Here is a 27,973-nt window from a genome sequence, read left to right as displayed (position 1 = left end):
TTATGATCCTGACCTTTTCCAGTGTCTTGTAAAAACCATTAGCATCAGTCAATTGACCTGAATCTGCAGCCTCATGGTGAAAAAATTAAATTTTGTCCTTGAAAACTTTCACTCCATCATGTCTTCAGATTCTATAATGTTGCTATGACATGACAGATCCAGGTGAGGTTTTACCCTGTGAATGAATGGACAGGGGACCATGCACTGACCAGTGCATTGTGCATGGCACGCTCCCAGTCCCATGATGCTTGATTTTGTCCATGGCTGCAGAATGCCCCTTTGCAAAAGGCGTATGTCCACTGATACACACTGAACACCTTTTGATATACTCATTATATGGGTGGGAGGCCACTGGAACAAAGAATTATTGATGCAAGTTAAAAAGATGAAGACTAGTATCAGTGTACCCACTTCAGCAGCCCGTGAGATTTCTCCTTTGAAAGTAAAGCCAAAAAACCTTTAGGCCAGATCAGCTAGATAGATCAAAGATCTTCAACATGAACAAGCTGAGATAGTTTGGCATATAACGTTAGTCTTCATACTTACTCCGAGATTTCCAGAGATTCTGACTAGCAGTGTCTTTTTTAATGCAATGATATGTTGTCCTAAGTGTTGCGGTGGCACCTAGGAAATCAGCCTGAACAACAAAAAGATTATTTCCCCTGCAAGGGATCCAAAGGTTCATCTAAACTAGCTAACACATTAAGTACTTTGGTATGCATGCTGTATTTTCAAAACATGTTGCTTAAACAGTGTTATTTTCTTTCTAATATTGAAGAGATCTGACAGTGTCACTCGGCTGTGTCACTCTTACAAGCCATGGAAGACACAGAGATTATGTTTAGCCAGCTTTCTGCACTGTCTAATTTTGTGCTGGCAGGCTGAATTCCTGAGGTATGTTAGATGAGTCTCAGAGCTGCCTTAATTTATGCTGGCCAAACCATTTCCTTCTGCAGCATTTCACAGGTGCGGGATCAGCAAAGCAATTCATGTTCCACTCCCCTGCTCCGCCCCTGCTCAGTATCTACCACAGTTTATCCCTGAATTCCCAGCAAGGGGACGAATGCTGCCACCAAGCTTAAAAAAGCTTTATTGATCTGAGAGTGCTCAGAGAGACTCTGCAACAATACAAACTACAGCTACACCCCTCCACCTCGCTGCTCGCGTATGATTTTGGAGAACTAAAATTTTCACTAGCACTTCTGGTTTTTCGCTAGTATTTTAGTTGCATCAGGCCACATAGTTGGACAGAATGTTGCATCTAGTTCCTTTCCAGAGGTCCAGTCTCTTTTGATTTTGTGTTTGTCAAAGTAGATAAATTTGTTTATCGAACCCTTCTGGAATGGAAATCTGGGCTCAAACTCTTCAGCTGAAAGAAACCATCCAATCTCCCTGTAGGTTTTTCCTGGTGTAATGGTACAATCTAGCTGCCACATCATTGTTGAGTCTGCAGTTTAAGTGGACACTCAAATAAATAAAAGCCACACCTGCCGCAGGCCAGTACCCATCTCTATTCGATTATGTTGTTTTCTTACAGAAGAGTTTTGATGGCTGTAGCTAATCTAGAATCTTAAGGGCGATAATTGGACAAATCAGTTTAGTTGGGCAGCCAATTCTGTGTAAACCTAAGCAGAATAGTAATGCGTGACTAATACACAACAGCACTCTGCATGAGATAAAGATGCATGTGTAACATATGCAACACAAACCCAAGACACTGTGGGAAGAAAAGACGAAGATATTTAACAGTATATATGTGCTACTCCTCCACGCCAAAGTGCACCCTTGTCTGCAGAACAAACACAGTGCTGTAGGGACAGTGAAGCACGACCTTTGCTCTCTGCCATTGGGTACCCCGAGATCCCATTGTTCTTTCGTAAACATTTTCCAGTCTGGAATCAAGTGAGAAACTTCTCACCCCTGATATGACTTAACCGACTCATAGAGCATCTGCCTGCTGATAAACCAAGAGGCTTGGTTTTGAGGAAAATCTGGGATCTTGTTCTCTGTCATGTACGATAGTTGCTGGTCATGCCAAAAAAAACCTACTCTCTTTTTGTGCAAATATAAAATCATTAGGTGTTCCCAGCTCCCTGACCTTCATTCTCAGCCTGCACGTGTTGGTATTTACATTGTATGCCTCTTAAACTGAAAAAAAAAAAGACTCAAAAAAGGATTTACTGAGGCTGAGGGGGAGAGAGACACATAGATAATTTACGCTGGCATGGTCATTGGATGGTGAACACTTGGTCAACAGACTTGGAGCCACTGAAGAACATCCTAGAAGATGACCTGTTTTAAACATCAGCCCTCTCCAGAAAAATGATGAGTGACTACACTCAGGTCCATGAATGATGTGCAGTAACTTCAGTGGATCCAAGAGGTACTAAAACTGTCCTGCAGCAGTGTTACCTCTTCGTACACATCGCAAACGTGGGCCAACAAGAGATGTCAGAGTTGCCACATGGGTAGGGGCCGATTGCCAGGTATCTCCAGTCCTTCAGCCACTGACCCAGTGAGTCCATCACAAAACGTACCACGTCCACTGCCCACCAACCCACCAGCCTCTGGAGCAGGATGGTGGAGGAATGCCTCACAACGGTTAAAACGATGCTCCCGCTGGTCGTACGTTTCAGGAAAGAAGCAACGAAGAAGCTTTCAGAAGAGGAGCTGTGAGTAGGCTCCGGGCATGGCCGGTGGGTCCCAGGGGGTCAGTCCCCGCAGAGCGGGGAGGGGGCGGGCGGCGGCGCCGGGCACTGCCGGGGCTGGCCTGACACCTAGGGGCCAGCGCGGGCACTGCCGCCTTCCCCCGAGCCCACCGGGACCGCACCGTCCTGGCCTCTCGGGGAGCAGTGTGTCAGTAGGTCTTTCTTAGCAGTAAGTGAGCTCGAATTGTAAAATAATGGGCATGGACCACCCCCCACCCCTCTCCACCCCCCAGCCTTCGTATCCTGGAGTAACATCTTGCAGGTTTGGTGTACGCTTCTATGAAAACATACCTTAGTGCTTAGGAACAGTCAAGAAAAGCTAATTACATTTTAGGAATGGTTAGGAAAGGAAGAGAGAACAGAAACCCCCTCAGTGTTATGCCCCACATGTGCAAACTACCTAACATCATACAGTCATAGAGTCATAAAATGGTTTATGTTGGAAAGGACCTTAAAGATCATCTAGTTCCAACCCCCCTGCCATGGGCAGGGACACCTCCCACCAGAGCAGGTTGCTCAAAGCCCCATCCAACCTGGGCTTGAACACCTCAAAGAATGGGGCATCTCAAATGCTCTCTGCTGTTCTGATTCTTCATCTCAAACCCCACATACTCCGTATGTGAAAGGGGCACTGACTGCAATCACAAGTAAGTTCTGGAAGAGTCACAGACATCAGACAGCACAGACCTGCTGGGGTAACGAGTTAAAGCCTAGCAGTTGGTCACATAATGAGAATAACTACTGAGCAGTTATACCAATGCTGTCATGTCAGCAGTCATGTTGACCTCTGATGAGGCACTGGAGACACCTTAACTCTAATTCAGAGTTTTTTTTCCAGCTGTTTTTTCTGCTGGGAAACACACAGAAGCTTACCAGATGGTAACCAGCTTCTTTTCCTTTCCACTGAAGGCTGGTCTTCCCAGACAAGCCACCGTTTTCCAAGTCTCTTGGTGGTACAGTCTATATTGGCAGTCGCGCATGGCAAAATATACTTCTTGTGGCTCTGCACATCTGTATATTTTTGCATTTTATAAATTCTATATATGTATAAATATTAATACATACAAGGCCTTCATTCCTTCTTAAGAATTGTTGAAATCTTTTTCTTCTTTTTAAATACTGGTTTAAAAAAATCAGCTTGGTATCTGAGCCATTTAAAATCTGTTACAGCTTCCACACTTCTAGCATATTTTTTCCCATGGAGATATTTAATACAATTCTTATCACCCATAACTTTTTAAGCAACATTAGCTGTAGTTTCTTATGAATTTAATTCTTCTCATCTTGCAAAGATCCCTGTGTCAGAGCCCCTAAGTCTGGTAGGGGTTGTCTGCAGAACACTTCCTTCAGTCTTTCTTTGTCCATCTGCTTTCCCTCGAAAGGGGATAATAGAAGTAACGAGTTCTCTTGGTTTCCCCATTCTCGCTTTTTGTCTCTGTCTCTGCAAATCAGTCAGTAGTAGTCAGCATGAAAAGTGAGACAGATTTGGTAACCAGTTCCAAAGGACCAATCTCTTCTGCCCTCAACCAAAAGGACTAGACTCTATAGGAACCTGCTGTGTGGTGGAACATGAACTTTATTTCTATATTCAATAACTCAGACTATCAGAGCTCCCCAGTGTTGGGCCTCCCAAAGCCCAGGGCCACTCTGAGCTTTCTTCCAGTATTTCTCCTACAATCTTTCATTGTCTGACCTGCCTCCTTGCTTCATTTTTATGGCTCTTCCTTCTTTTCCTCCTCGATTTCCCCTTCCACAGGCTTCTGTGCTGGCTTCTGCTCTTTTAAGTGACTGAAAAGAAAGAGGCAAAGTATTAATTCAGTAAAGTGAACCTTCCTGGTCAGGTATCTTAAAGCTGCTGAGAGGACCTTGAGGAAACAGCCTGAGGTGGGAACAGTAAGGATAGCAAAGGTCACAACTCTTCTGACTATTTTCTACAAGGTGAATATTACCACTCCCACACATGCTACAGTGCTAAAATGCATTAAGCAGCTAGATAAAATATATATTAGTATTTATTTTTTCCTACATATCAACTCAGGAGCATTAATGGCACCAAATGAAGTCTTTGCTGACCATTGGGTTTTAATGGTTCCTAATTTGCTTACTACTTAACCACAGTTCTGTAATTTGTGCCTAAAGTACTTGGGAACCCCATGTAACCTCTGATTCAAGATTAACCAAGGTAAGGACTGTCTAGTGTCTGAGCATGGATGCTTTTAGTATGGCACCGATATATACGAAGGAATAAAGACCAGATCTAATGAAGTAATTTGCTTCTCTTTGAAAACATTAGGAAGCTAAGAGGTAAAAATTTGCAAAATTGATCCATTGCTTCTAGCCTTAAAACTAGACTACAGCATGTATTTAAACCCATCAATATGTCCTGAGGGATGGGAATATTTGGGCATGATTAATTGGGCTTTCAGCTTATGAGTCACATGTCAGAACTGATGGGAAATCTAAGGAGAATTTTGGGTCCAATGACAAGCGGTTTAGCCTGCAGCAACTGACAACCTCCAAGGAGTTTGCTGCTGACTGCTCAGGCTCTCAGAACTTGGACATGATTGCTACAGGCACTAAGGAAGAGGCACTTTCAAGAGAATGAAAAGTTCTATAGATTGAAGGTGGGTTTCCAGGGAAAACTAGGTCTCCTAAGAAGAAGGATCAGAGAGAAAGAAAAAAACAAGAATCCCTGAGGATGGAGAGAAAGGTCTGAAGGCACAGATATGCTGTCTTTACAAATCTTACACTGGCTTCAGGGGGAGGAGAGTGTTGAGCTGATGCTTCTCACACAGGCTTATGAGCATGAATGAAAATGCCAACAGCTCTGAGATCTCTGCGCTCTCACAGCAAGTTTATCAAACAGAAAAACAGGACTGACTTCTAGTTTGACTCGGCAGGGCTTCTAAGCATGCAAGGTGTTATTTCACCTACCTTTTGCTTAGGTAAGTAATGGCCTGCCCAAAAACATGTGTCCCTTCACCTTCTAAAGTGAATAAGGATATGTTTATTTGGTGTTGAGCCAGATTAAAAAAAATAAAGACAAGCTAAGGCAGTAAGTGAAGTCACTCACTCACCTATAGTCCACAACCCCTGTCCGATTTCGGTCAAACTTGCGCACTAGTTCCTCAGTTTGGTCTCGATCCAGTGGAATGCTTGATTGCTAAGAGGATAAGATGAATGTTAGCAAACCTGCATATTTTCAAGCAGAAAACCCTCCATATCATACTGGGACCCATCATCTTTTAAAGGTGAGCACATAGCCTGGTGCATGGAAGAAGGGATGGAAAAAATCCACAGTGTTGCTGGGGAGGCAGTTTCACTCTTTTAGGATTAAAATAACAATTTTTTGCATTTTTTTTTTTTTAAAGCACTATGGCTGGCTGACCATTGCTACTGATCCCAAGCACCATGGTGGTTTTGGCAGGAAAAGAACTGTTTACTCAGTGTGTAGAGGCAAGGGTTTAACTATCTCTTTTTCACTTTCCCATAGCAGTAAGCCATAATTATCTATCAAGATCCTGTATATCCTATACAAACAGCTGACCTCTATGATACACAAGGCTCCTGTGATACTGATACCATCTGCAGTATTTATTGAATGTCATAGCATTTCTTTTGGGTCTCAACTTTTGTTCAGGGCTCAACTTTTGCAATGGGTGAATTTAATCTTTTGGTCTGAACAATGTCAGCAGCAAGGCTGGCCTGTGGCTATGCTGCAGCAGAAGTTTTTCCCCAGAGCAGTAACCTGCCATCCTGGCCCTGCTTTCAGAGGCATACCTGCATCATGGCTCTCCGGAAGGCTGCCACAGGGATCTTCATGTTTCCATCCTTGTCAATATTCCTAAAAAAGTCCCAGAGTTGTAGGTTGTGCTCTTTCAAGTAGTTCTAAGAGAAGCAGAGATAAAACATGGTCATAACCATGAAAAAGTTACTGATACCTGCCTCCAGCTCTCCCCTTATTCTTCTATCTGTCACCCTGCCTTTGCTCAGCCTATCACTGAGATACGCGAGTCCGTAACTCCTTGTGCAGCCACACTATTGTCAGAACAAAATCCTTTTGTTCAGGTTAATCCCATTCTTCTCATTTATACCTTCTTCTCCCCCTACCTTGAAATGGACTCAGTAGTAAACCTGTTTCTTCTGAAAATTGCATATGCTTATTTGGTCGTTACCCCAGCAGCCACTGCTTGGCTAGGCTGTCTAATCCAGAGACAGTCCTTGCCCCCAGATCTCTGATCACCTTAGTTTATCTTCTCTGAATTCCCATCTGCTTGAGTGAGGACACATCTGAGTACCATAACTCCTGTTAGAAACTGCAAGGCATGCTAGTGTGAGTGTCACTAGCTGTGAAGCACAGCAGCACTGTTTGATGTCAGCTAATGGCCAAAGCTTTTGCTTAAGTTCATCTGAATCCATATCTACAGTAAGGTCTCATCCAATTAGCTGAAAATGTGCACAGAAGCTAAGAAACACAGTGAAGCTGGTAGCGCAAAATTGTTATTTAACTCAGCGATGCTGAAGTACTTGCATTGCCTTTCAGCAAGGAAGACAGCACCATCTGCTGCTATCCATAGAAATTACATACCTTGAAAAGCTAAGTAGTTTCTATTTACAGTATTTGTTTGTAAGGTAATACCATATCCTACTTTTATGAAGCACATTAATTTTGATGCTAAAGCACAACTATCAGTGAAGGGTTCTGTGAAAGTCAGCTATTGTGCTGGGCTTGTGATGAGGATAGACACTGATTTGGATCAGACCTGAAGTTAATCACTGTGTTTTACACAGTGAACAAACATCTATTCAGATTCTTTTTTCCCCAGTGCTTTCAAATCCCAAGACATTAGCTTCTCCTGAAGATCAAAGGATTTGCTTAGTCAGTCTGCATGGAGTGAGATATGTGAACATTGTTACAGCCTTTGTGAATACACTTTTCTGAAGGAACTTGGCTGAATTTCCCACTTGGAAGAAAGCTTACCCCTTCCGACCTCCATCCCCCCAAGTAGTTGAAGCATGTATACTGTGTACAGGGAAACTGTGGACCCAAATTCCATAGCTCACCTGAATCACTTTCATGGGATTTGGATGCTGCTTGGGGATCTTGGTGATACAGCCTTCAATCTCACCATAGATGACATCTAGTTCAGGACGCGTTTGACACACCAAATCCAGCAACTTGATGAAAGTTTGGTTCACCAACACATTCTGGTTCATAGGAGGAAGGAGAGTACAGTCAACGTGGACACCCAAAGAGCAACAAAGACGTGTTTGTATTCACAAATCCATCTAAAGTCAACATTAACCATTCTCTCCTAAGGGTGATGACTTCTCCTATCTCTACTCTTTACTTTCAGGAATCCCATGGAGGCCTGACCCTAAACAAGTCGTCTTCTTCCTCTTTTCCCATGTCTGAGACAGAAAAGGGTCTACCAATTTATGTGGAAATTAGCTTAATGCAAGGTAGATGATAATCAGGTAAATGTCTACACTGCAAACCTCTTATGTCAGGTGATTGAAGTGATTCATGTTCATCCCTGAGACAGTTCTACATGGGTCTGCTCTCCATTTGGTTAAGATGCAGCCTTGCAAGTTGTACAGTTAATGGTGAAAATGTGCCACAGAGTTATGCAAAAATGAAGAAAAAAATAATCCAAGACCTAAAATGATTAGTATCTCCAGCAATCGCGCGGACAAGAAAGATGCACCTATCTGGGAAGGGTCTGGGTGTCTCCAGATGAAAAGAACTTTTGGTAAAGCTCAGTTTCATTGTGTAACCCTAATAGGAAGCTCCAGTTGGCAGTGCAAGACCTGACGTTTGTTTTTACCTGAGAATTTCAAACAGGGTAGTGATAGCTCAGCATTTCAGAGCTTACACTGAGTTTTCTGTCTTAGTACTTAACGAATGGGCAGCAGCACAGGGTGATGATTTAGGGGTTTGGGATATGAGAAAGTAAACTATCAATGCAAATATTATTGATGTCACTGTAATTTTTTCTTCTAAATTTAAGTTATGACAAATTTGCCTTTGCTTTGACTGATCTTTTAAAAATATGATTATGATTTTGTTCATAACCATGATGGGAGTTGTTCATGTATTATGTTAGTTATATATTTAATTGTTGGAAATGTCAAGGCAGTTCAGGAAATTCATGAAAGTTTCTGTTTTCTGTCATTGTGGGAGGTTGCCAAGGCATCAAGCACCGTATTTTTTCCCGAAGTTTATTTACAAAGTCTCCCGATACATTCTTACAGCTTTTTTTTAGAAGCTTAAGATCTACCGCTCTTAAGATCCATCTTAGCTTATGATCTACCAGGCAGTGAGCTCTTGACTGTTACTACTCGAAGCCAGTCTTGAATGAGTCTGTGTCTGGCTGGGTTTACTAGCTTGCATTCAGCACCAACGCTTTTATGAAGAAGCCATTCAGACATTGCTGCACTATGCACGCTAGCAGAGTGCCCTAGTCCTGGGAACACGGCACAGGAAAGCTTGAGCTGGCTCTGCTGCCTGCCAGCTCTCTCCAAGGCTTGCCAGCCGGGGCTTGACCCCATGAGAAAGCCAGTGGACCGCCAGTGCAGCCTCAGAAGCAGCACAGCCAAAGCACCGTGTCTGGCCTAACAAACCGTGCTGGGGTCGGGCGGCACCTGGAGGGAGCCAGCTTGTGCGTTTCTACATCTTTGACACAGTCAGTTCACAGTCCAGAAAAAGAATGCACAGACAGCTGAAAAGAGATGGTATTTTCTTTTGCACTGTGATGGTGAAGATGAGCGTGAGCTGGCTATGTTGATTTGTGACTTCCATGAAATATTTGATAGTATCTGAAAGTTGAAGCCCTATAAAGAGTAGATTACGAAAAGAATGTGGGGAACAATCATGCTTAGAAATGTTGTCAGAAGTAATGAACTGTTGTTAAAAGCATGCCTTTCTATTGCTTCTCCTTTGCTAGTGCTGTCAAACCCATGCAGAGGTTTCTAGATATGATCCTTATTCAAAATTCCTCTTATAAACACATTAATTATTCATTCTTTAAAAGTCAAGATAAACATTTATCACTGGGAAAAGGGGCAGAAGAGGCTTTTGTTTATGTCTTCCCTTAAGTTACCTATAAAAGATTAAAACCTTTACTAATTTCTTAAAGGTTTAAGACAGCATAAGATCTTCGGAGCTGTATAGTTGCAAATGCTCTGAATTGAAATGCAAGACTCCCTACATCACAGGTGGAATGAAGTCTGTCAGACAGATTAGATGTTTGCCTACAAGCATTTGATTGGAATACTGAAATGTCATTGTAAATTTATGCCATTGACCATTTATCTTGTAAAATGCCAGGTAATTCAGGCTTTTTGAAGGGTGAAGTGAAGACAGCATCTGTTAACTCTAAAGAGCAGAAATGCATAGTGAGATTTAGATTGGATTGAAGTTTCTTAATGTTAATTAACTCTTTGCCTCAAAATTTCTCGAGTGCCCCCTTTTAAATAAATGCATTTCAAGAATTTAATTTCTCAGAATTTAGCTAAAATACATTACTCTTTCCAAGTTTATGAATTGTTTAGGTTATTAGTAATAAAACTAGCAGAATCATGTATACTTTAATGAAGTCCTTTACCCCCAAAGAGCCCATTTTAGTTTTCCTTTGCAGAATGAGTCCTGACTCCTTGTAGACTTGGCAAATAATTCTCTTTGATCTTAATTTATGCAGGAAAAATTGTCTGCCCTCGAGGAATGGCTGTTCTTCACATGATCTTTGTTGAAAGCCCTCGATAATCTCAGGAAAGAGCATAGATGAATATTATTTATTCTACATTATTTTAATTTCTTTCTTTAATACAGTCTCCACAGGACAAAGCTATACATGCAGATGTAACTTAGATACAAACCATTACGTAAGTCTCCAAAACTGCCCATGAACTCTTTTTAGCTTATTTCAAGTATGAACATATTATTTATGTTTCAAGTCCCAAACCTAATTTTTGTGAAAAGGGTCTTTCTTTTAACTATGGTGATCCCAAAGGTGGATGGAGGGCCCTGAGGCCCCTGATGCTTTCTGTAACTGCTCCCATGAAGCACCATTGCATGGATGGGAAGGCCAGGAGCGGACTGATGGTCTCTCCCCAGCATTGGTCTGCAATGCAACCCCTGCCCTCACTCGGGAGCTCAGAAGCATTTCTGGGTCTCTTATTTTAGAAGCAGCACATGAGTTTACAACAATATGTGTGGTGTTCCTGACTTGCTACAGTGTACCATACTAAGATTTGGCCTCTGATTTTTTTCTTCCTTCCACAGCAGCCTTTTAATGGTTTGCTGTGTTTTTTGTGGGTTTGTTTTGTGTGGTTTTTATTTTTTTATAATAAAATTGCTCTGCTTTCAATGCCTTGAAGCATCCATCTTCTTCTACTCTTCACACATACAGACAGGGTATCAAAGCACTTCACAGTATCTAGCATCTTAGGCTACCCTGGAGGGATGAGAATTCATTCTTCAGTGGGAATTCACTCCTTATTCTTGTTCTGCTATTGCAAAATGGAAGGGAGTGAAATGTGGTAATACTATAGGCACCTCTCTCCAGATCTAGACCAAAGTCTAGACCCATGGGTCTAAATTTCCACATGGGTCCTAGAAGGGCTGTCAAATGGTAGCCTGTTTTTATTAATAGCTGTGCATAAATTAAACAAACAGCAAGTCTCAAAACAGTTTTGGAAGGGGACAGCTCTGTGATACACCCACTTCCTAAAAATGTATAGTGTATGGTCCTGGAGGCTTTCCAGCACATAAGCTCTTACTGAGATGTTGATCTCCTCCATCACGGATTTGGGGTTCTTTCTGACAGATGTAACTAGTGCAGTGGCACCTTCCACAGTCAGGGGATTATTTGCCATCTGTAGAAGAAGAGACATAGATCCAGACATGGTGAGAGTGAGGATTTCATGCCCTGGCGGAAGCCATGCTGTAACTTCAGGGATGACCCTTTGTTCCCATTCTTCCGCAGGGCTGTAGAATAACTGTGGTCCCTTTCAATGGGTTTGTCTGTTATCTCACCATCTCTTGTCTTTGTCCCACAAAACTCCACAATGCTACTTCCCAGCGGCATTGCCTTCTCAGCTTCTCTCGTATCAGGTCCCTTGCATCTGTCACTCAGGAGTATGTGGTGTGGATCATGTTCAGTCACACGATGGGCAGAGGCTGAGGCAATGGACTGCATTTGAATGTGTACTTGCTAGTAGGGCCCCTCTGGATGGGGGTATGCCCCTTGGGACATTTCCCATATCCTTGGCTCCTCTTGGCAGCACCGCAGATGAGAGCTTAAGCTGATCAGCTGCCTCTGGCCTACAAGGCCTAGCTATCTGGTGTTATGGGGTTGGCATTGCCATGTGCGTCTCTTAGTGTGTGAACAGCACCTCTCCCCCACCTTGGACTTCATGTGCACTCTCCACTCCTGCTATTTGAAAGAAAACTTTCTTGGTTAACACTGGACAGCAGAAAGACATGTCCTCCTTTAAGTCCTTTGTGTTATCAGCTCCTGAGACAATCTGTGCAGCTACAGAGAGGAATGCCTTGGTGTAACCTCCTGACCTTACCTCGAGCCACATTAAGAGCAAACAGGCACATTTATTTACATACTCTAAAACAGCAGCCCCAAAGACTGTTGTGGTTGCAGTGATTTACAAGGACAGGAGGGTCCCAAGGCACACCTACATGAACAGCTTTAAAGATGCCCCTAAACCACCATACTGCCATTTTCAGGCTCTCAGGATGATGATGTTAGATCTAGCTGAGAGTGCAGCTCGTAAGCAAGCTGACTTTTCTGAGCTGAATTCCTAGAGAATGATCTTCGATTGAGAAGACATGTTAGCTCTCAACCCTAACCTCGGAAGTCAGCTTGGCAAGTCATTCAGTTTTGCCCTTTCCAGAATTATTGATCCCTAGTTTACTAGAAGGCAGTTTTGGCTTTCTTTTCCCAGGACTTGATAATATTCCTCTCCTTTAGGTAGTGCTGTGGCATTGCCCTGACGTGGCAATGACAGTTTATCCTGTGTTTGAATAAATTTTTAGCAAATCATTAACACACTGAGAAAGGCACGCTCTTGCCCACCTGCAAACTTCAGTGCAAATCTTTGCCTTAAGTTGAAATACATATTATGTGTACATACGCATTTGGCCCACAGGAGGGCCAAAGCCCAACTAGAACTTAATCTGGCTACTGCTGTAAAAGACAATAAAAAATGTTTCTATAAATACATTAGCAACAAAAGGAGGACTAAGAAGAATCTCCGTCCTGTATTGGATGCAGGGGGGAACATAGTGACCAAAGCTGAGGAAAAGGCTGAAGTACTTAATGCCTTCTTTGCCTCAGTCTTTAATAGCAAGACCAGCTGTCCTCTGGGTACCCAGCCCCCTGAGCTGGCAGACAGGGATAAGGTGCAGAATGAACCTCCCATAATCCAAGAGGAAATGGTTAGTGACCTGCTACACCACTTAGACACGCACAGGTCTATGGGGCTGGATCGGATCCACCCAAGGGTACTGAAGGACCTGACGGAAGTGCTCATGAAGCCACTTTCCATCATTTATCAGCAGTCCTGGCTAACCAGGGAGGTCCCAGTTGACTGGAAGATAGCAAATGTGACACCCATCTACAAGAAAGGCTGGAAGGAGGATCCAGAGAATTACAGGCCTGTCAGTCTGACCTCAGTGCCAGGGAAGGTTATGGAGCAGATCAACTTGAGTGCCATTACGTGGCACATGCAGGACAACCAGGTGATCAGACCCAGTCAGCATGGGTTTAAGAAAGACAGGTCCTGCTTGACTAACCTGATCCCCTTCTATGATAAGATGACCTGCTTAGTGGATGAGGGAAAGGCTGTGGATGTTGTCTACTTAGACTTTAGTAAAGCTTTCGACACCATTTCCCACAGCATTCTCCTGGAGAAACTGGTTGCTCACGGCTTGGATGGGTATACGCTTCACTGGGTAAAAAACTGGCTGGATGGCCGGGCCCAAAGAGTGGTGGTGAATGGAGTTAAATCCAGATGGCGGCCGGTCACAAGTGGTGCTCCCCAGGGCTCAGTACTGGGGCCAGTTCTGTTTAATATCTTTATCAACAATCTGGATGAGGGGATCAAGTGCAACCTCAGTAAGTTTGCAGATGACACACCAAGTTGGGTGGGAGTGTTGATCTGCTTGAGGGTTGGAAGGCTCTACAGAGGGATCTGGACAGGCTGGATTGATGAGCCTAGGCCAATGGTATGAGGTTCAACAAGGCCAAGTGCTGGGTCCTGCACTTGGGCCACAACAACCCCACGCAGCGCTACAGGCTTGGGAGGAGTGGCTGGAAAGCTGCCTGGCAGAGAAGGATCTCGGGGTGTTGGTCAACAGCCAACTGAATAGGCAGTGTGCCCAGGTGGCCAAGAAGGCCAATAACATCTTGGCTTGTATTAGAAACAGAGAGGCAAGCAGGACTAGGGAAGTGATTGTCCTCCTGTACTTGGCATTGGTGAGGCTGCACCTTGAGTACTGTGTTCAGTTTTGGGCCCCTCGCTGCAGGAGGGACCTTGAGGTTCTGGAGTGTGACCAGAGAAGGACAACAAAGCTGGTGAGGGGTCTAGAGCACAAGTCTTATGAGGAGCAGCTGAGGGACCTGGGGTTGTTTAGCCTGGAGAAAAGGAGGCTGAGGGGAGACCTTATCCCTCTCTACAACTACCTGAAAAGATGTTGTAGCAAGGAGCGTGTTGGTCTCTTCTCCCAAGTAACAGGCAACAAGACAGGAGGAAATGACCTCAAGTTGCACCAGGGGAGGTTTAGATTGGATATAAGGAAAAATTTCTTCACTGAAGGGGTTGTCAAGCATTGGAACAAGCTGACCAGGGAAGTGGTTGAAGCGCCATCCCCGGAGGGATGTGTAGATATAGTGCTGAGGGACATGGTTTAGTGGTAACTTGGCAGTGCTAGATTAACTGTTGGACTTGATGATCTTGAAGGTCTTTTCCAACGAAAACAATTCTGTGATTCTATGCTATATGTACCTTCACAGCTACATTTTATGTTTATATGCACACCTCTTGAATGCCTAGGCTCTCTGCTGGACACATTGAATACCTAGGTTCTCACTTGACTGAGACTAGACATAACTGGAATCAACCACTTTGGGGTGATAATGGATGTGGGGTTATGCCAAGTCAGTCCTTGGGGGATTTTTTGCGGGAACAGTGCAATTTAGTTGCCCTGGAAGAAATTAATGGGATGGAATTTCCTTCCACTCTTCTGACGTTCAACGCAGAGCAATACTCATTTCCTCCAGTTCTAGCTCAGACATCTCATCTCTCTTTTCTGTCCCTCCTCACTCAAATCTTTCTACTCCTTCTATTTATTCCTTTAGTTATGCCTGGGCTTTATTTTACCTTCAGGATTTTGAGTTTTTCATTGACTTCAAGGCCCTTGCAGAGCTTCTTCACTCCCTCGTTGGTGATCTGGTTGTTGCTGATATCCAGGTGAACCAGCACGTTATTGACTTTGAGAGCTTCTCCTAGGGCCAGTGCTCCCTCGTTGCCAATGCCATTCCAAGAAAGGTTGAGTATTTTCAGTGTACCATTGCCCTGCAGGGAGAGAAGAGGGATCTTAGCTACTTCACATGCATCTTCTGTACCACTCTACCCTTTCTTGCCTGGCTGAGACAGGAGCATCCCTCTAGTCACACCCAGGCACCCCAATGAATCCAACATCTCTGCAATGTCATCAGGCTCTGTCCATCAACCTACGTCACCAGAACTACTAACCACTTTAGTCTTTCTCCTGGCGCTTACTGCCACTGTCAACAGGATGAGCCTTGCTAGAGCTACTGAATCCTGCTCAGACGTCATGGATTTGAGTTTCCAATCAGCGTTTCCACCAGCTCCTGGTAATAATCACTGTGAAGGGTATCATAAAACAGGGACATTCCTACCCTGAGACCTCTGCCCAGTGCTTCTGTCCCCTTCCTCCTCAGGTGGTTCCAGCTCAGGTCCAAAATCTCCAGTGTTGTGTTGCTGGCTAGGAGAGAGAAACTGAGGCGTTAGCTCATGAATAGTCTGGACACAGCTGCTGACCCATGCTTAGGGACTAAAAGAAAGTTTGCTGGGGGTTCAGCAACAGCCTTCCCCGATTGCGGTACGTACAGTCTTTGCTGTCCACAGCACCCAAAGAACAGAGAATGGGCTGTTGATCACAAGCAGAAAGCGAACATGGGTTTTTTTTCTGGCTTACACAAAAAATAAGTTGTGAAGGAGGAAGGCAGAGAGAGGGAGAATTTCTCATATTAATAGACACTGTGTTTCTCACTGTGAAAAATGGCTGGATTCTCCTTGCCGCATCTAAAATATCAAGACTCACATTGCGTATGTTTGATTAGCAGAAGAGAGGAATTCAGCTTCATATGGTAGCTGTGCCCAGCTGTATATGTGCCAGTGCCAATTCACATGCATAGCACACCTCGCAGTGTAAGTTCTACTTAGAGCAGGGTACGTGTGAATTCATTTGTGTCTACTGCGACACTGGGAGAGGTAGCACTTGCTGCCAACACTTGCTTCTCATTCTCAGAGAGAATTTCTTATCCAGATTTTCCATGGATGGGAGGTTGGATGGAGGCAGATGGTGAGTTTGGCTGACTTAAAAATACTCCTTTAAGAAACAAAACAGAAAAGTAACAGATTCTGCTGTAATCTCTGCTGCTCCTGCCTCAAGTGAGCTGGAAGGAGTGAAGAGCTGGAAGGAGTGAAGAGCTGTAAGACTTTTAAACTTGAAGAGGTATTTTTACTGGCTGGGAAGGTCACAAGTTTTAGTACTGATCTCTGCATTGCCTGCAAGCTTGTCCAAGGCAGGGGCACAGTGCCTTGTCCTCACTGCAATTTTAATTGACCCATCTTTTAAAGACATGGACTGTAATTAGAAAGAGGTTCATATCAGTGGAAATACTGAACCAGGAGAAGGAAAGCATTAATTAAACTGAAGACACTGTGTTACTGAAATGGTCAAGAAACACTGCTCACAGCGCGGGTGTGTTGGAGATACTGAGGGAAGAAGAGCCATCAGATATTCATTCAAGTCTTTCCCAGTGCACTAATAGCACCTGAGATTACTGAAGGACAGTAACTGTTTTGTTTGCTTTCCCTCTCCAGGGCTCCTAGCACACTCTGGATCTCACTTTGTCTGAACAGATAAATTAGGCAGCTTAATTTTATTTCTTCCTAATCTGTTTCCCTTGCTGCTTGCTGTGCAATGGCTCAAACCATTAGGGTTTGGGCTACTTAAGAAAAATTGAAATCACGCCTGAACTTCGTAATCAAAAGCTTAAAACAAACAGCAGTCCTGATCCTATCAGATTTTAGTAAAATCCAATTTCTGCTTTATACTCCCTGAGGGACTTCTCTTTCATCTCTCTTCTCTCTGACCCAGACTGTTCTGTTACTGTTGTTTCTCATCCTGCATTTGTGTTCTGATACATTAGTCATAGTTGCTGGAGTCACCTGTGGTGATGAGGGTGAGCCAGTGGACCAGGCAGGAAGCTCTAAATCTGGGAACCCCATCTTTTGTACTGTCCACCAGGACATGGGGCATTTTTGCTGGAGAAGGAAATACATGTTCACTGTGCTGAAGCCATCAAGTCCCCCAGTGCCTGTACTCCTGGCTTTGTGGGAGTAATAAATTAAGTTACCGAGCATCTGTCCCAGAAGCTGTCCTCCCTTCTCAGAGAACTCATTGTGGCTGAGATCCAGCTCCTTCACTTGGTAATTGCCCTGCAGAGAGACAAATGTGCAGAGACGATGAGATCTAGCCAGCTGCAACCAGCTGCCATGCCAAGGCCCCCACATGAGGATGAAACAGAGGGATATCAGACACACTTTAGTGCATGGGAGATCATCAGCACGCAGATTGTGGCACTGCCTGTCCCAAAACAAAGCTCTGTCAGGCATATAATGTCACAGTGATTATCTTCCCAAAACAGCAAAAGCAATGGGATTTTGTGCTGTGCAAACTTCCCTCACACAGCTCATGTCTGGCCTGCACCACATCCCGCATTGATGTTCCTGCCCCTCTTTGACTCCCACCATTGCACCCTGACCAAGAGCACTTTCTGATCTCAGGTCAAGGCCTTGCTTCAGGGCAACTTCTGGTGGTGCCAAATGATGCAGAGGCTTTGAGATGGGAACTAACCAGAGAAGTCAAGCATCTTGGTTTTACTGCAGAACTGCAAAATGATAGCAAGTTGAGTTATTTATGCTTCTTTAAATTTTTTTGTCACCCGGATGTCATTCTGTTGTTCTGTTACACAGTCCTGAAGGTTTCTTTCCCGGCCAGACTCACACAGCTGTCTTGAGAAAATGTTAATGCAGTCCATCCTGCTCTGTGTCCTCCCAGGCTCTCTCATTTCTGAAGTAAGCAAGAGGCACTTAGCAGAATTATGCCAGGAAATCATATGGGCATTGCCAAGTGAAATCATGCCAAGCGAGCAGCAGCTTCAAGATGAGGAGAGCCTGTTACACAGCAAGGGCTGCAAATGACCTTGGATTTCAGGTAACTCACCATTAATGCCTCAGCAAAGTATGGTGCAGTCTCCTCTCCAAAGTTGTTTCCTGGGAAGGAAAAGTATGTTAACAGAGCGCTGAGCTCTCCCTTGGTGCTGTGCTGGGGTCTGCAGGAAGCTGTGCTTTTAGGTGGAACCTCCAGTTAATCATGGCCCTGTCAGGCTGGAAGAAGTTAGTCACTATTCCACTTTGCTCCATAGACTAGAATTACCCCAAGGTGTGGGAGACACTCCAGTAACTATCTAAGTTTCTTGTAAGGGACTGGTTTTCAGAGGTGCTGGAGGTTGAGCAGGCCAAATATTTAATCACATCACTATAAATCTAGGTTCCACTGTTACTCTGGGTAACTCAGAGACATACCTGAGAGACTGATTTTGCCCATAATCTGACTAATATTCTCAGGATGAGAGACTGGAATGAAACACATGTTATTTCATTTCCACTGCCATCACTGTTACATACAGCCCACCTGAGAGCTGAAGAACACTGAGGTAGGACAAGTTATCCAAAAGCAAACTGGCAATGGCCTCAGCTCCTGCTGTGTCTAGGTGGTTATTGGAGATGTTCTGGAAAGAAAGAAAGGAAGATAAAAAAGATGAGTCCAAAGAATAAATTAGCTTTATTGTCCTCCTAATGCCCAAGATATCAAGGGAATAATGCAAGATGAGCAATATGAGAAATGTCAGCCAGACAGTAATTAACATGTGAGTTAAAGGTTCATCTAACCCTGTATTCTTCCTAACAGGAATAAAGCCCTACAGCCATCAGTTTCACATGGGTCTTTGTCTTCAGTGAACCAAGAGGCATTTCAGCAAGAATCTTTTATTCCAGTGTAACACAGATTCCACAGCCTCTCAAAATGCATTTTGTATACCTCAGTTTCAGATCGAAGGAACATTCCTACCAGTTCATATCTGAAAGTTTTTGCATTATTCCTTTAATCTGTTTAGAAAAGTTTCCCCATGTCGTATTGGAGAATGAAAGTTCCTGACCAAAACATTTTTCCATTGGCTAAGCATGAACTAGAAGGACTTAGTTATGGTAATTATGATCACATCTGCTAATGAAGAGAACAGTTCCAGGCTCACCAGACTGCCATCACATGCACACTTCTGCTTTTCAGATGCTTTTTAAAAGTAGAGCAGCATAAAATATCATGACTTTCAGAATGTGAATATTTTTGCATGGCAACAATGGTTATTTGGTTAATATTGTAATGGCGTACCAGTTCTTGAAGGGAGGAATTCTCTCGTAGCATCTCTGCTATGCATATGGCTCCTTCTGCCAGAATGCAGTTGTCTTCCAACTCTAGATGGGTGACAGTTGCATTGGACTGGGAAGACACAAAGGTAAACAAAGGCACACAAAAACCTGCTGAAAAGTTAATGAAGGGGATTGTTTCCTCAGTTCAACAGACACTGGACATTTCCTCCAAACCTCAGAAAGCATTGCAGATGCTGAGTAGGACAGTGATCAGGGGACGTGGCAGAGCCATGGCAGTGGGAGTTGGCATACAAAAGAGATGCTTTTTTGGAGAGGTTTTGAGTGGGTAGGACTTTCCATTGCTTTCTGCCAGCCTGGAGACCCAGGTTCAGATCCAAGCTCCAATTCAGGTATCTTGTGCCTGTCCACTGGGGAGTGTAGCACATCCTTACGCTGGACCCAGAGTGGGGGATACCAATTCCTCCAGCCCTACCTCTGGCTCCTAACCCCTGGAATAGGAGCACTGGGGACTTGTGTCCCATGAAAGACCATCAGTTTGCTCTTGGGGGTCACTCTAGCAAGGGTCAGCAGTTGCCACACAAGACTTTACTGTTCAGGGGATTAGAAACATTAGGGATGCTCAGAGCTCCTATGGGGAAGATAAAATGGCTTTTTCTCCCACACTGTGTACTCAGTGATGGCTTCCAGGCCTGAGAGAGGTCTAAAATGCCTATCGTTCTTGGGAACAATGGCCCCACTCTTACTGGATACTCACCACCAGAGCAATAGCAATGGCTTTGACACCTTTGGGTCCTAGACCATGGTGGTTCAGGTTTATATAAGGCTTGGCCAAGTTCTGAATAAAGTGTGAGACAGGCACCACCTCCATCAGCCTGCATGCTTCCAAGTACAGCTCTGTGCCTGTAATGCCCACAAAGGTCTTCTCAGGATCTACAGAGAAAAAGTATATTGATGAGTGGTGCATGTCCTCCCTCCTCTTTTAAATAAATTAAGTAACTTAATAAAATTAAGTGACAGAATGCAACAACAGTAGGCTTTTACTCTTAAAGGGTTATTGTCCCCTGGTTCTCCCCATTCCTTTATCCCAGACCTCCAAGAGTTAATGTCTCCTCCTTGCTTCTCCGCCAGTGACTTGCTGTAGCTTCTCACCAGTCTGCAATGTGACTAAATCTTTCTTAGTGTAATTGAGAATTCTTGACATCAGGCAAAAACATTTTCAACCTTTTTTTTTTTCCTTAAAAATCTTAATTGAAGCACACAGCTGATATTGCCAGCAGAGCTAGGGCAGCTCAGAACATTTTGGCTTACAACCAGCAGAAAGAATCCCAGCATTCTCATCTTGGCCATTGGGTGTTGTTGACACAGCTGCAGTGAGACATATCAGTGCAGCTGGCGGCTGTATTTCCACAAAAACCTGTCATTTGGAATTCCTTCATCAAACCCCATACTTAGAGCTCATATTTCTTGATGTTGTTATATGCATTCAATGGTCTGACCTCAAGACAAATTCCCCTCTCGTCAAAGCCATTTTCCAGTTCAATCTGAGGCCTCTAACAAAAATGTCTTGTTTTTTCTTGCATTCTTATGGTTTTTTATTTTCCTTCCATTTATTACAAGTTAAAAAGTTCTTCTCCTAAATTATGGACAAATTCTACTGTTATAAAAATGCGTGCAAGACTTGTTTAGCCAGAGGACTGACTTTACTAGGCAGGAGATAAGAGGAGAGCCACCAGAAAAGTCTAGGACAGTTGTGGCAAACCTATAGTACGCAGACCGCAATTGCTATGCAGTGTTTCATCAGGAGCACAAAACCAGTGCCTCAGTCCCATCCCTGGTTTCAGCTAGCTGCTCCTGCTGCCCAGGCAGCGGGCTGGTCTGGTAACGTTGGTTATTAAGGACGAGAGGAGAGAAGAAAGAACAAAGGAATAGTCTATAGAAAGCAGTTGAAGGAAGATGCTTGGCATCATAGGGAGAGACCTTAGAGGGAAATTCCCCCCTTTATCAATTGCCAGATTATGTGTGGTTGTCAGGACCCTGGCAGAGTTGTGTCCTTGGTCTCCATTTTGGATACATACCAGTTGGTAGGTACAGCTCTTACTGTAAGAGAAAGGCTAGGGAGGGCAGATTGTCAAAAAACATTCACCTTCAACCTCTAGGTCAGTGTCAGAGCCTTCTGTGGCCTTCTCTGCTGAGGCATCAGCCAGCGACACAGACTCTGGAGTCTCACTGGTATTGGACGTCTCTTCATTCTGGTCTGCCATCCAAACAGATTCATTTAGTCAATGCACGCCCAGCAGAGATGTGACTCCCTGGATGTGACAGACCTCTCACTGCTCTCACTGAAGCCTGCGCCCCTCTGCGACATGCTGCAGATGCACTCCTTCCCCAGCCCCGCTTCATGCCCACTGCTCCCTGGGCATTGTACGCATGCGGTGCTGGCCCTGGTGTGGGCATGGGCTCACTCTGAGGCTGCAGATCTGCACAGCGGCCATGGCTTGGCAGCTTTCAGAAAAAGCCCTCCCCAGACTCTGCAGGCCATGTGCAGGGGACTCACAGTTGTCCCGCATTAGGTCTTTGTTCCTTCATGAGCTACTTTTCTCCCCTTTCTCAATTTCTGAGCCCACCAGGCAAAGCAAATTTCTCCTCTTCATCCCATCTCCCCACAGACCTACAAGCCAAACCCATGCGGGATCCTCCTCGCTGTCCTGAACTGACTCACCCTTCCCCAGGCACAGGCAGGACACTGTTGGCTGACTTTGTGATCAGACTGGGAATGCTTTGTAGTACTCTTCCAGCACGACAGAAGAGAAAGCGTTTGAATGCTATTGTATATTGGGACTGAGTGTAACTAGACCCACTGGAAGTGATACAGCTTCTCTTGCCCGCAATTCATAATTTATTTTACAGCTAGAGAGAAGAAGAATTTGGAAAATTCCTTTTGAAGAGGAATAAATGCATATAAAAATAATGAAGAGTAATTGCCAAAGTAATTTCTGGCTAATAACACAATACATATTTCTTTCCTACTCTGAATCTTCCTTTTCATTCCTTGTCACTGCTTTTACTACCTTCTTCCCTTACTCCTTATTTCCCTTTAGAGCTCCAGTCTATTGACCTGTACTTTTGTACCCTTCTTGGGTGTCACTTAGCATTGATGTTTGACGTGGAGCTTGAAGTTTGGCTGTTCATTCAGACCTATGTGAGGGAAAGACTGGCCAGCTGGCAGCCACATCACCGCATTTCAACATCCCTGCAGCTGCAGCTCCTTCATTAAGACCTTCTCCTTTTGCCAGACTTTATTTGTTCAAATGATGGGTTTACTTTCATTACTTCAGTGTTAGAAAGACAAAAGAAATGGTAAAAATAGGTCTAAATCCCATGTGAAGAACTCATGAGACAAGTAGAACCAAAGATTTGGGACATTATGACAGTACCTACTGATGCTCTTTGCTTAATGGCCCTACAATGCTGGACATCCTGATAAAAATAAACTTCCCACTCTGGGGAACAGACTGCCTGTGCTATACAAAACCCATCCAGACTGTATCATCCCCCAATAACATGGCTGTCATATGCCCAGTACGTCAGCCCGTCCTGCAGTGTGTGGACTGAGGCTTCTGAGGTAGATCCAGAAGTGGTCCCTGCACCTCTGTGAAGCTGTAGAAGGTGGCACTGATACAGAAAATAATACTGTCATTCAAGCAAAAATTTGAAAAATGTTGAATCATGATTGTTGGTGTTAAAACCAATGCAGTGGAAAGTGATGGGTCTGGGGACTCCTTTATCACCCTCTCCTTTCCCCAGGTGCTGGGGCTGTAGACACAGCTTTCTGGTCAACCTGCTTCATGCGTGACTTGTACCAGTCACAAACCAGGAGCTAAGAGGGGAGTTCACTCCATGGTTTGATCTGCAACTTGTGAGGGATGCATCCAGGTAACTGCAAATCCCTTCTCTCGTGCTAGGTTAACAATACCTGTTGTCTAGGTACGTTGCGTTATGTTGTCCCCTCATTTGTGTTGGACAAGTATTTGATCTATCACACTAGCAATTTATACTTCAAAAGCTCTGTGGAGTGGAGAAAATGTTTCTTATCTTTTTCCTAGAATTGCAACAAAGTCCTAGTTCATGCCGCTAAACTAATGAAGTGATCTCTCTTGGAATCACTAGTGATGGACATAAAGCTCAGATGAAGATTTTAACAAATTGTTCTTCTCTGCCAGGATAAAATCTAATTGATATATACTAAGGAATTTCAGCTGTGAGAGGAAGGTTGTCCTCACTTCTTTCATTCTGAACATCTGGCATACAAAATACATCAGAGTAACAGCTCAACTGGGACAACTCCTAAAATGGAACATAGCATTTTGCAGTACGCAGACAAAACGATACTAATGTAAATGCTCAAATATAAGCATTTTTTTTACATTCTGTAAGGAATCAGTTAATTCAGTGATGTGTCAAGCTATCATACTAACTTGGGACTATTAAGTGTTGAACGAATCTATGAAGAAACAGCTATGAGGCACGTGATTGTGTGTCTGAGCAAAGTATTTAGGAATTAATATCCTAAATGTTGTCACTTATTGAAAAATTGAGAAATTAGGTTTATTGTGGTTTGGAGAAAACTGTGTGTGCCTTAGCTTGGTCATCTAGTCAAGGGTATCAAATCTTTATCTCCTATTTTAAGTCATGCCACTGTGGATATCAAAAGGCTATTAGAAAAAATATAAATAAATATGTTAGATATTTGTAGACATAAATAAATAAAATATAGATATTTTTTCTCCATCCCAATATAAATAATTTAGATCAAGAAAACAGCAAAACAAACAGACATTTTGACAACATATTGCCTCTGGAATAGGGCAGGATTAACAATTATACCATTCTCCTTGCTGCTACTGTCAGTCAAATTCAGCCAGCATTTTACCCACTATTATTTAATCCAATATGTAAGAGAAAATGGCAGCCAACTATTAACTGACCGGGTATTTCCTAGTGATAATACTTTTAAAGTTAATACTGTCAAAACCCCATGAGAAATACTAATTTTAATATAATTGTTTGGGCTTGATAGCAGATAATCAATTTTGTCAGATCCCATTTAAGGAGTGAAAGTTTCAAGGGTTCATAGCCAAGAACAGAAACCTTGTTTGCAGAAAAGCTATCTAAAAGGGACTAATCCCAAATAGGCAATAAATTATTATTGCTGGATCAGAAAAACACCCAGAGCTACCTTTACAGAAAAATAAGAAAGGATATTTAGACAAATGTAATTTTGAAACAATAGAAAATATCTGATAAAGAATCTCACCTATTAGGGCAACCATTAGGGAAAATTATGACATAATAATTCATAAATTGTATTATACTCTATTTAAATAGAAAATAGAAAGCCAGGAACCAAAGCGAGAAGTTGTCCTGCATACCCGACTACCTTACAGTAATTGCATTATGAAGGAAAGTAAGAAATTAATTTGTAATGACTAAGTGACAGGCCAAAGGAGGCTTTGAACTTTGAGAGGAACCATTACCCTAAGCTAGGAAGTCAGACCAAAAATGCTGCGAGCAGACCCGGAGCTGGATTCTGCTGTGTACCAGCACAGCCTGACAGCAGCAAGTTCAGAAAACTCTTCTGCCCCTCCCGCCCTGCCTGTCCTTCTGTGTGATGGAGGGCTCGAACAGGATCTGGTCTCACAAGGTGCTGAGCTCCAACATCTCCGGTAGGAGTTAGGGGCAGCTGGGTGGAGTTTCCTGGAAGCTGGTACTGGCAAACCCTCTTCTGATGCAGTTTACTTTTTCCAAGCTGCTCCTGGATGGCAGCTCCCGTGTCAGGGCACTGGTACCCCATTTCTCCTCGTTGCTACCTGGCCTGGGGAAGGGAAGCCTTCCCACCTGGTGATCAGCCTGTAGCAACCTCAGTCCCTCTTGAGTGCTGGAGATTTTCCTTTGGTGATTTCTCACTATTCTGAAGTGAGTTTGCTAGTAACTAAACAGCGCACCTGCGTCCTTCTCAGACTCGTTCTCTGTGTCACCACCAGCGTCCGGTGCGTTCATTTGCTTTTTCTCTTCTGTAAATGAAGAGTTCACAGCCACCTCCTAGACCCTGTAAGATCCTCACACCTACATGCAAAAAGCGCAGCCACTTGGCCACAATTGAAGAATCTCCCAGAGGAATGGTCCCACTTGTAAGATCTGTGTTCTTGATCTATACTGCTTGTGAACAGGAGAATCCCATTTCCCCCTTGCAGAGCTGGCCAGGTGTCACGAGAAAGCCCTGCAGAGCTTGCGGCCACCCCAACTCCGCATCCTGCCACCGCTACCCTTCTGTGACCTGGCCTGCACATTCCAGTTCCGAGGGGTGACATTCAGTGCTGGAAACCCCCTCGCTCTGGAATCCCATCAGCTCCCAATAACGGAGAACAGCTGCGGTTTTGGCTGTGAAACCCCCCCAGACGTATCAGAGTGTCGCGCCAGGCTGCTGCTAAGAGTTCTCCGCTCCTTTGAGTTCAGATTTCAGTTTGTACAATTCCATATGAGAAAGCCAGACTGCGGCAGTTACAGTCTTAAAGGAGATGAGGATAAAAGGAGTGTATTTGCCTTACTAGTCTTGAACAGATTCAGACTGCCCTACTGCCAAATTCCTGGTAGGTTTGGTAATAAAGTGTGGCTTGTAAACATGTTGGCACTCAATGGAGCCTTGAATCAAGTACTCATTCATCCCACCAGCTCCTGTTGGTGCCAAAATTGGTTCAGTGCTTATTATTTTACATCATTTATACCAAGGACTTTGTGACCTTTCCTAAGGGGCTAAAACCAAAACTGTAACAGAAGAGGCTTTCTCATAAAGGTTGAGCAGAAGACATACACTTAGAAATCTTTCCATTATGGGCGATGCTCACTGAACGTAATCTCTCGTGCAGATTTTGAAATTTATGTAGCCTACACAGTGTAATATGGGCTATACAGAGAGGAAGAAAAAGTCCATTTCCCCAAGGATAGGGTATTTTTAGCGGTTTTATTCCCCTAGGTTCTACATAAACCGCTCAAGTAGTCCAATCGTTAGAGGCTGTGTTAGGGTTATATTTGGATCTAGAACAAAATGCTGAAAAAGCCAGTGGAAGCTTTGACCCTGAAGCAGATGACCATTGTCAGCTTTGATTTTGTTGCCAAAGTTTGTAAATATTTTTTCTAGTGCAGGCCAAACAACTGTGGCTGTCTGGATACTTGCTTGTTTGTGGCACGGGCTAACATCCTTCTCTGATTTCAGTCTGATTATCCTGATGTGGGTTGGTCTGAAGATACTTTCTTAGATCTTTCCTTTTAAAGAACAGCCTTGTTTTAAATACCCCAGTTATCGGCAGATCCTTCGTCTGGAGAACACCCTTAATTTTCTGATTAGAAACCAGTGACGGTTCCAGAGGTTTGCTTGCCGCAGCAGGAGACCAGAGACCACAGTCCAGTTCTGTGCTTTGCCAGAGACATCTGTGGGATTTGAGACAAGTCACTGTGTCTATGGTCCATCATGTTTTATAACTGGGGATTTGAAAACAAGACTGGTGGGATTATTATTTGTATATATTATAACATCAGCTCAGATCCTAGCTGTGGACACCCATTGTGCTAATCACCATACACAGATAGGGTAAGAGGCAGGTTGTCCCTCAAAAAGTGTTTTGTCTAAGTATAACCCAGGAGACAGCAGCTGGTCACCATCAAGGGAGCAGTTTGGCAGCACTTGCCAGCGCAGAAAGCAGGGAGGACACGAGACCTGACTTCATTGCAAGTGCCCATCTGAAAAAAGAGTTTGAAAGAAGGCTACCGAGACCACACATGAGAATCGTGTATTTGGTGTAAAAAGCCGCAGCAGTGCTCAGTTCGATCTGTTTGCCTTTAGATGTTGTACACATTTGAATGTGGAACAAAGCAAAACAGTAAAAACGTGGACTTCAGCGATTACTTCTCTTTTTCATATGAAACTGTCTGGTTGCCACACGTGCCGGATATCAACTTGCAAAGGCCACAGTGTGCTGAGGGCCCACGGGGTGAGAGGCCGCGATGTGGCAGAGCTGTGCTGGGTGGCGGGCGGCACACCGAGGGAGATTTCACCCACCCTCAATGGCGTTTGCCCACGTGCAGGCCGTGCTCAGCCAAACCTTGACTATCATCAACTGTGTTTGCAAAGCCTCTGTAATTATTAACTCGTCTGGAGCAAATGGGACTTTATTTACTTGGCAGCTTTCCGGGGGGGGAAATCCTGGCAATTTTCCTTTCTGTTTGACTTTCCAGAGAACAGGGACCGGGGGTGGGTGTGAAAACTCTTGTTTGAAAACACAAATGTCAGGGTGGCACGGCCAGAAATCTGCTGTCACCCTGCTTAGGGTCACAACTCCTCACCCTCCCAGTGCTGCCGGGCGCCACCGCAGTGCCCGGCCGGGTGCGGGGCCCCGGCTGCGCTTCTGCCCCACAGCGGGGCGGGCACCGCC

At 44.1% G+C, this 27,973-nt stretch overlaps 2 protein-coding genes across 2 annotated transcripts in view; one reads left to right on the top strand and one right to left on the bottom strand.

The window, feature by feature from the left end:
• Positions 1–4,420: 4,420 nt before the first annotated feature.
• On the bottom strand, positions 4,421–21,748 carry LRRC74A (leucine rich repeat containing 74A). The gene is made up of 13 exons (XM_009887048.1): positions 21,631–21,748; positions 20,242–20,417; positions 19,489–19,596; positions 18,733–18,829; positions 18,262–18,311; positions 17,393–17,474; positions 15,647–15,732; positions 15,105–15,299; positions 11,490–11,585; positions 7,773–7,916; positions 6,489–6,596; positions 5,786–5,871; positions 4,421–4,496 (listed from the first exon to the last, which is right to left on the bottom strand). The coding sequence occupies exons 1-13, from the start codon at positions 21,746–21,748 to the stop codon at positions 4,421–4,423; spliced, it is 1,422 nt and encodes a 473-aa protein (XP_009885350.1).
• A 3,298-nt stretch (positions 21,749–25,046) lies between these two features.
• The window catches only part of ANGEL1 (angel homolog 1 (Drosophila)), a 12,141-nt gene continuing 9,214 nt past the window's right edge, over positions 25,047–27,973 (top strand). The window contains exons 1-2 of the mRNA XM_009887047.1: positions 25,047–25,188; positions 25,739–26,134. Coding sequence (XP_009885349.1) covers positions 25,047–25,188; positions 25,739–26,134 — 538 coding nt within the window. The remainder of the gene's footprint in view (positions 25,189–25,738; positions 26,135–27,973) is intronic.

This window comes from Charadrius vociferus, unplaced genomic scaffold, assembly GCF_000708025.1.
Source record: "Charadrius vociferus isolate BGI_N301 unplaced genomic scaffold, ASM70802v2 scaffold14, whole genome shotgun sequence".
NCBI classification, from domain to species: Eukaryota; Metazoa; Chordata; class Aves; order Charadriiformes; family Charadriidae; genus Charadrius; species Charadrius vociferus.
Note: the sequence above shows the minus strand (reverse complement) of the source record. Positions and strands in the feature narration are given on the sequence as shown.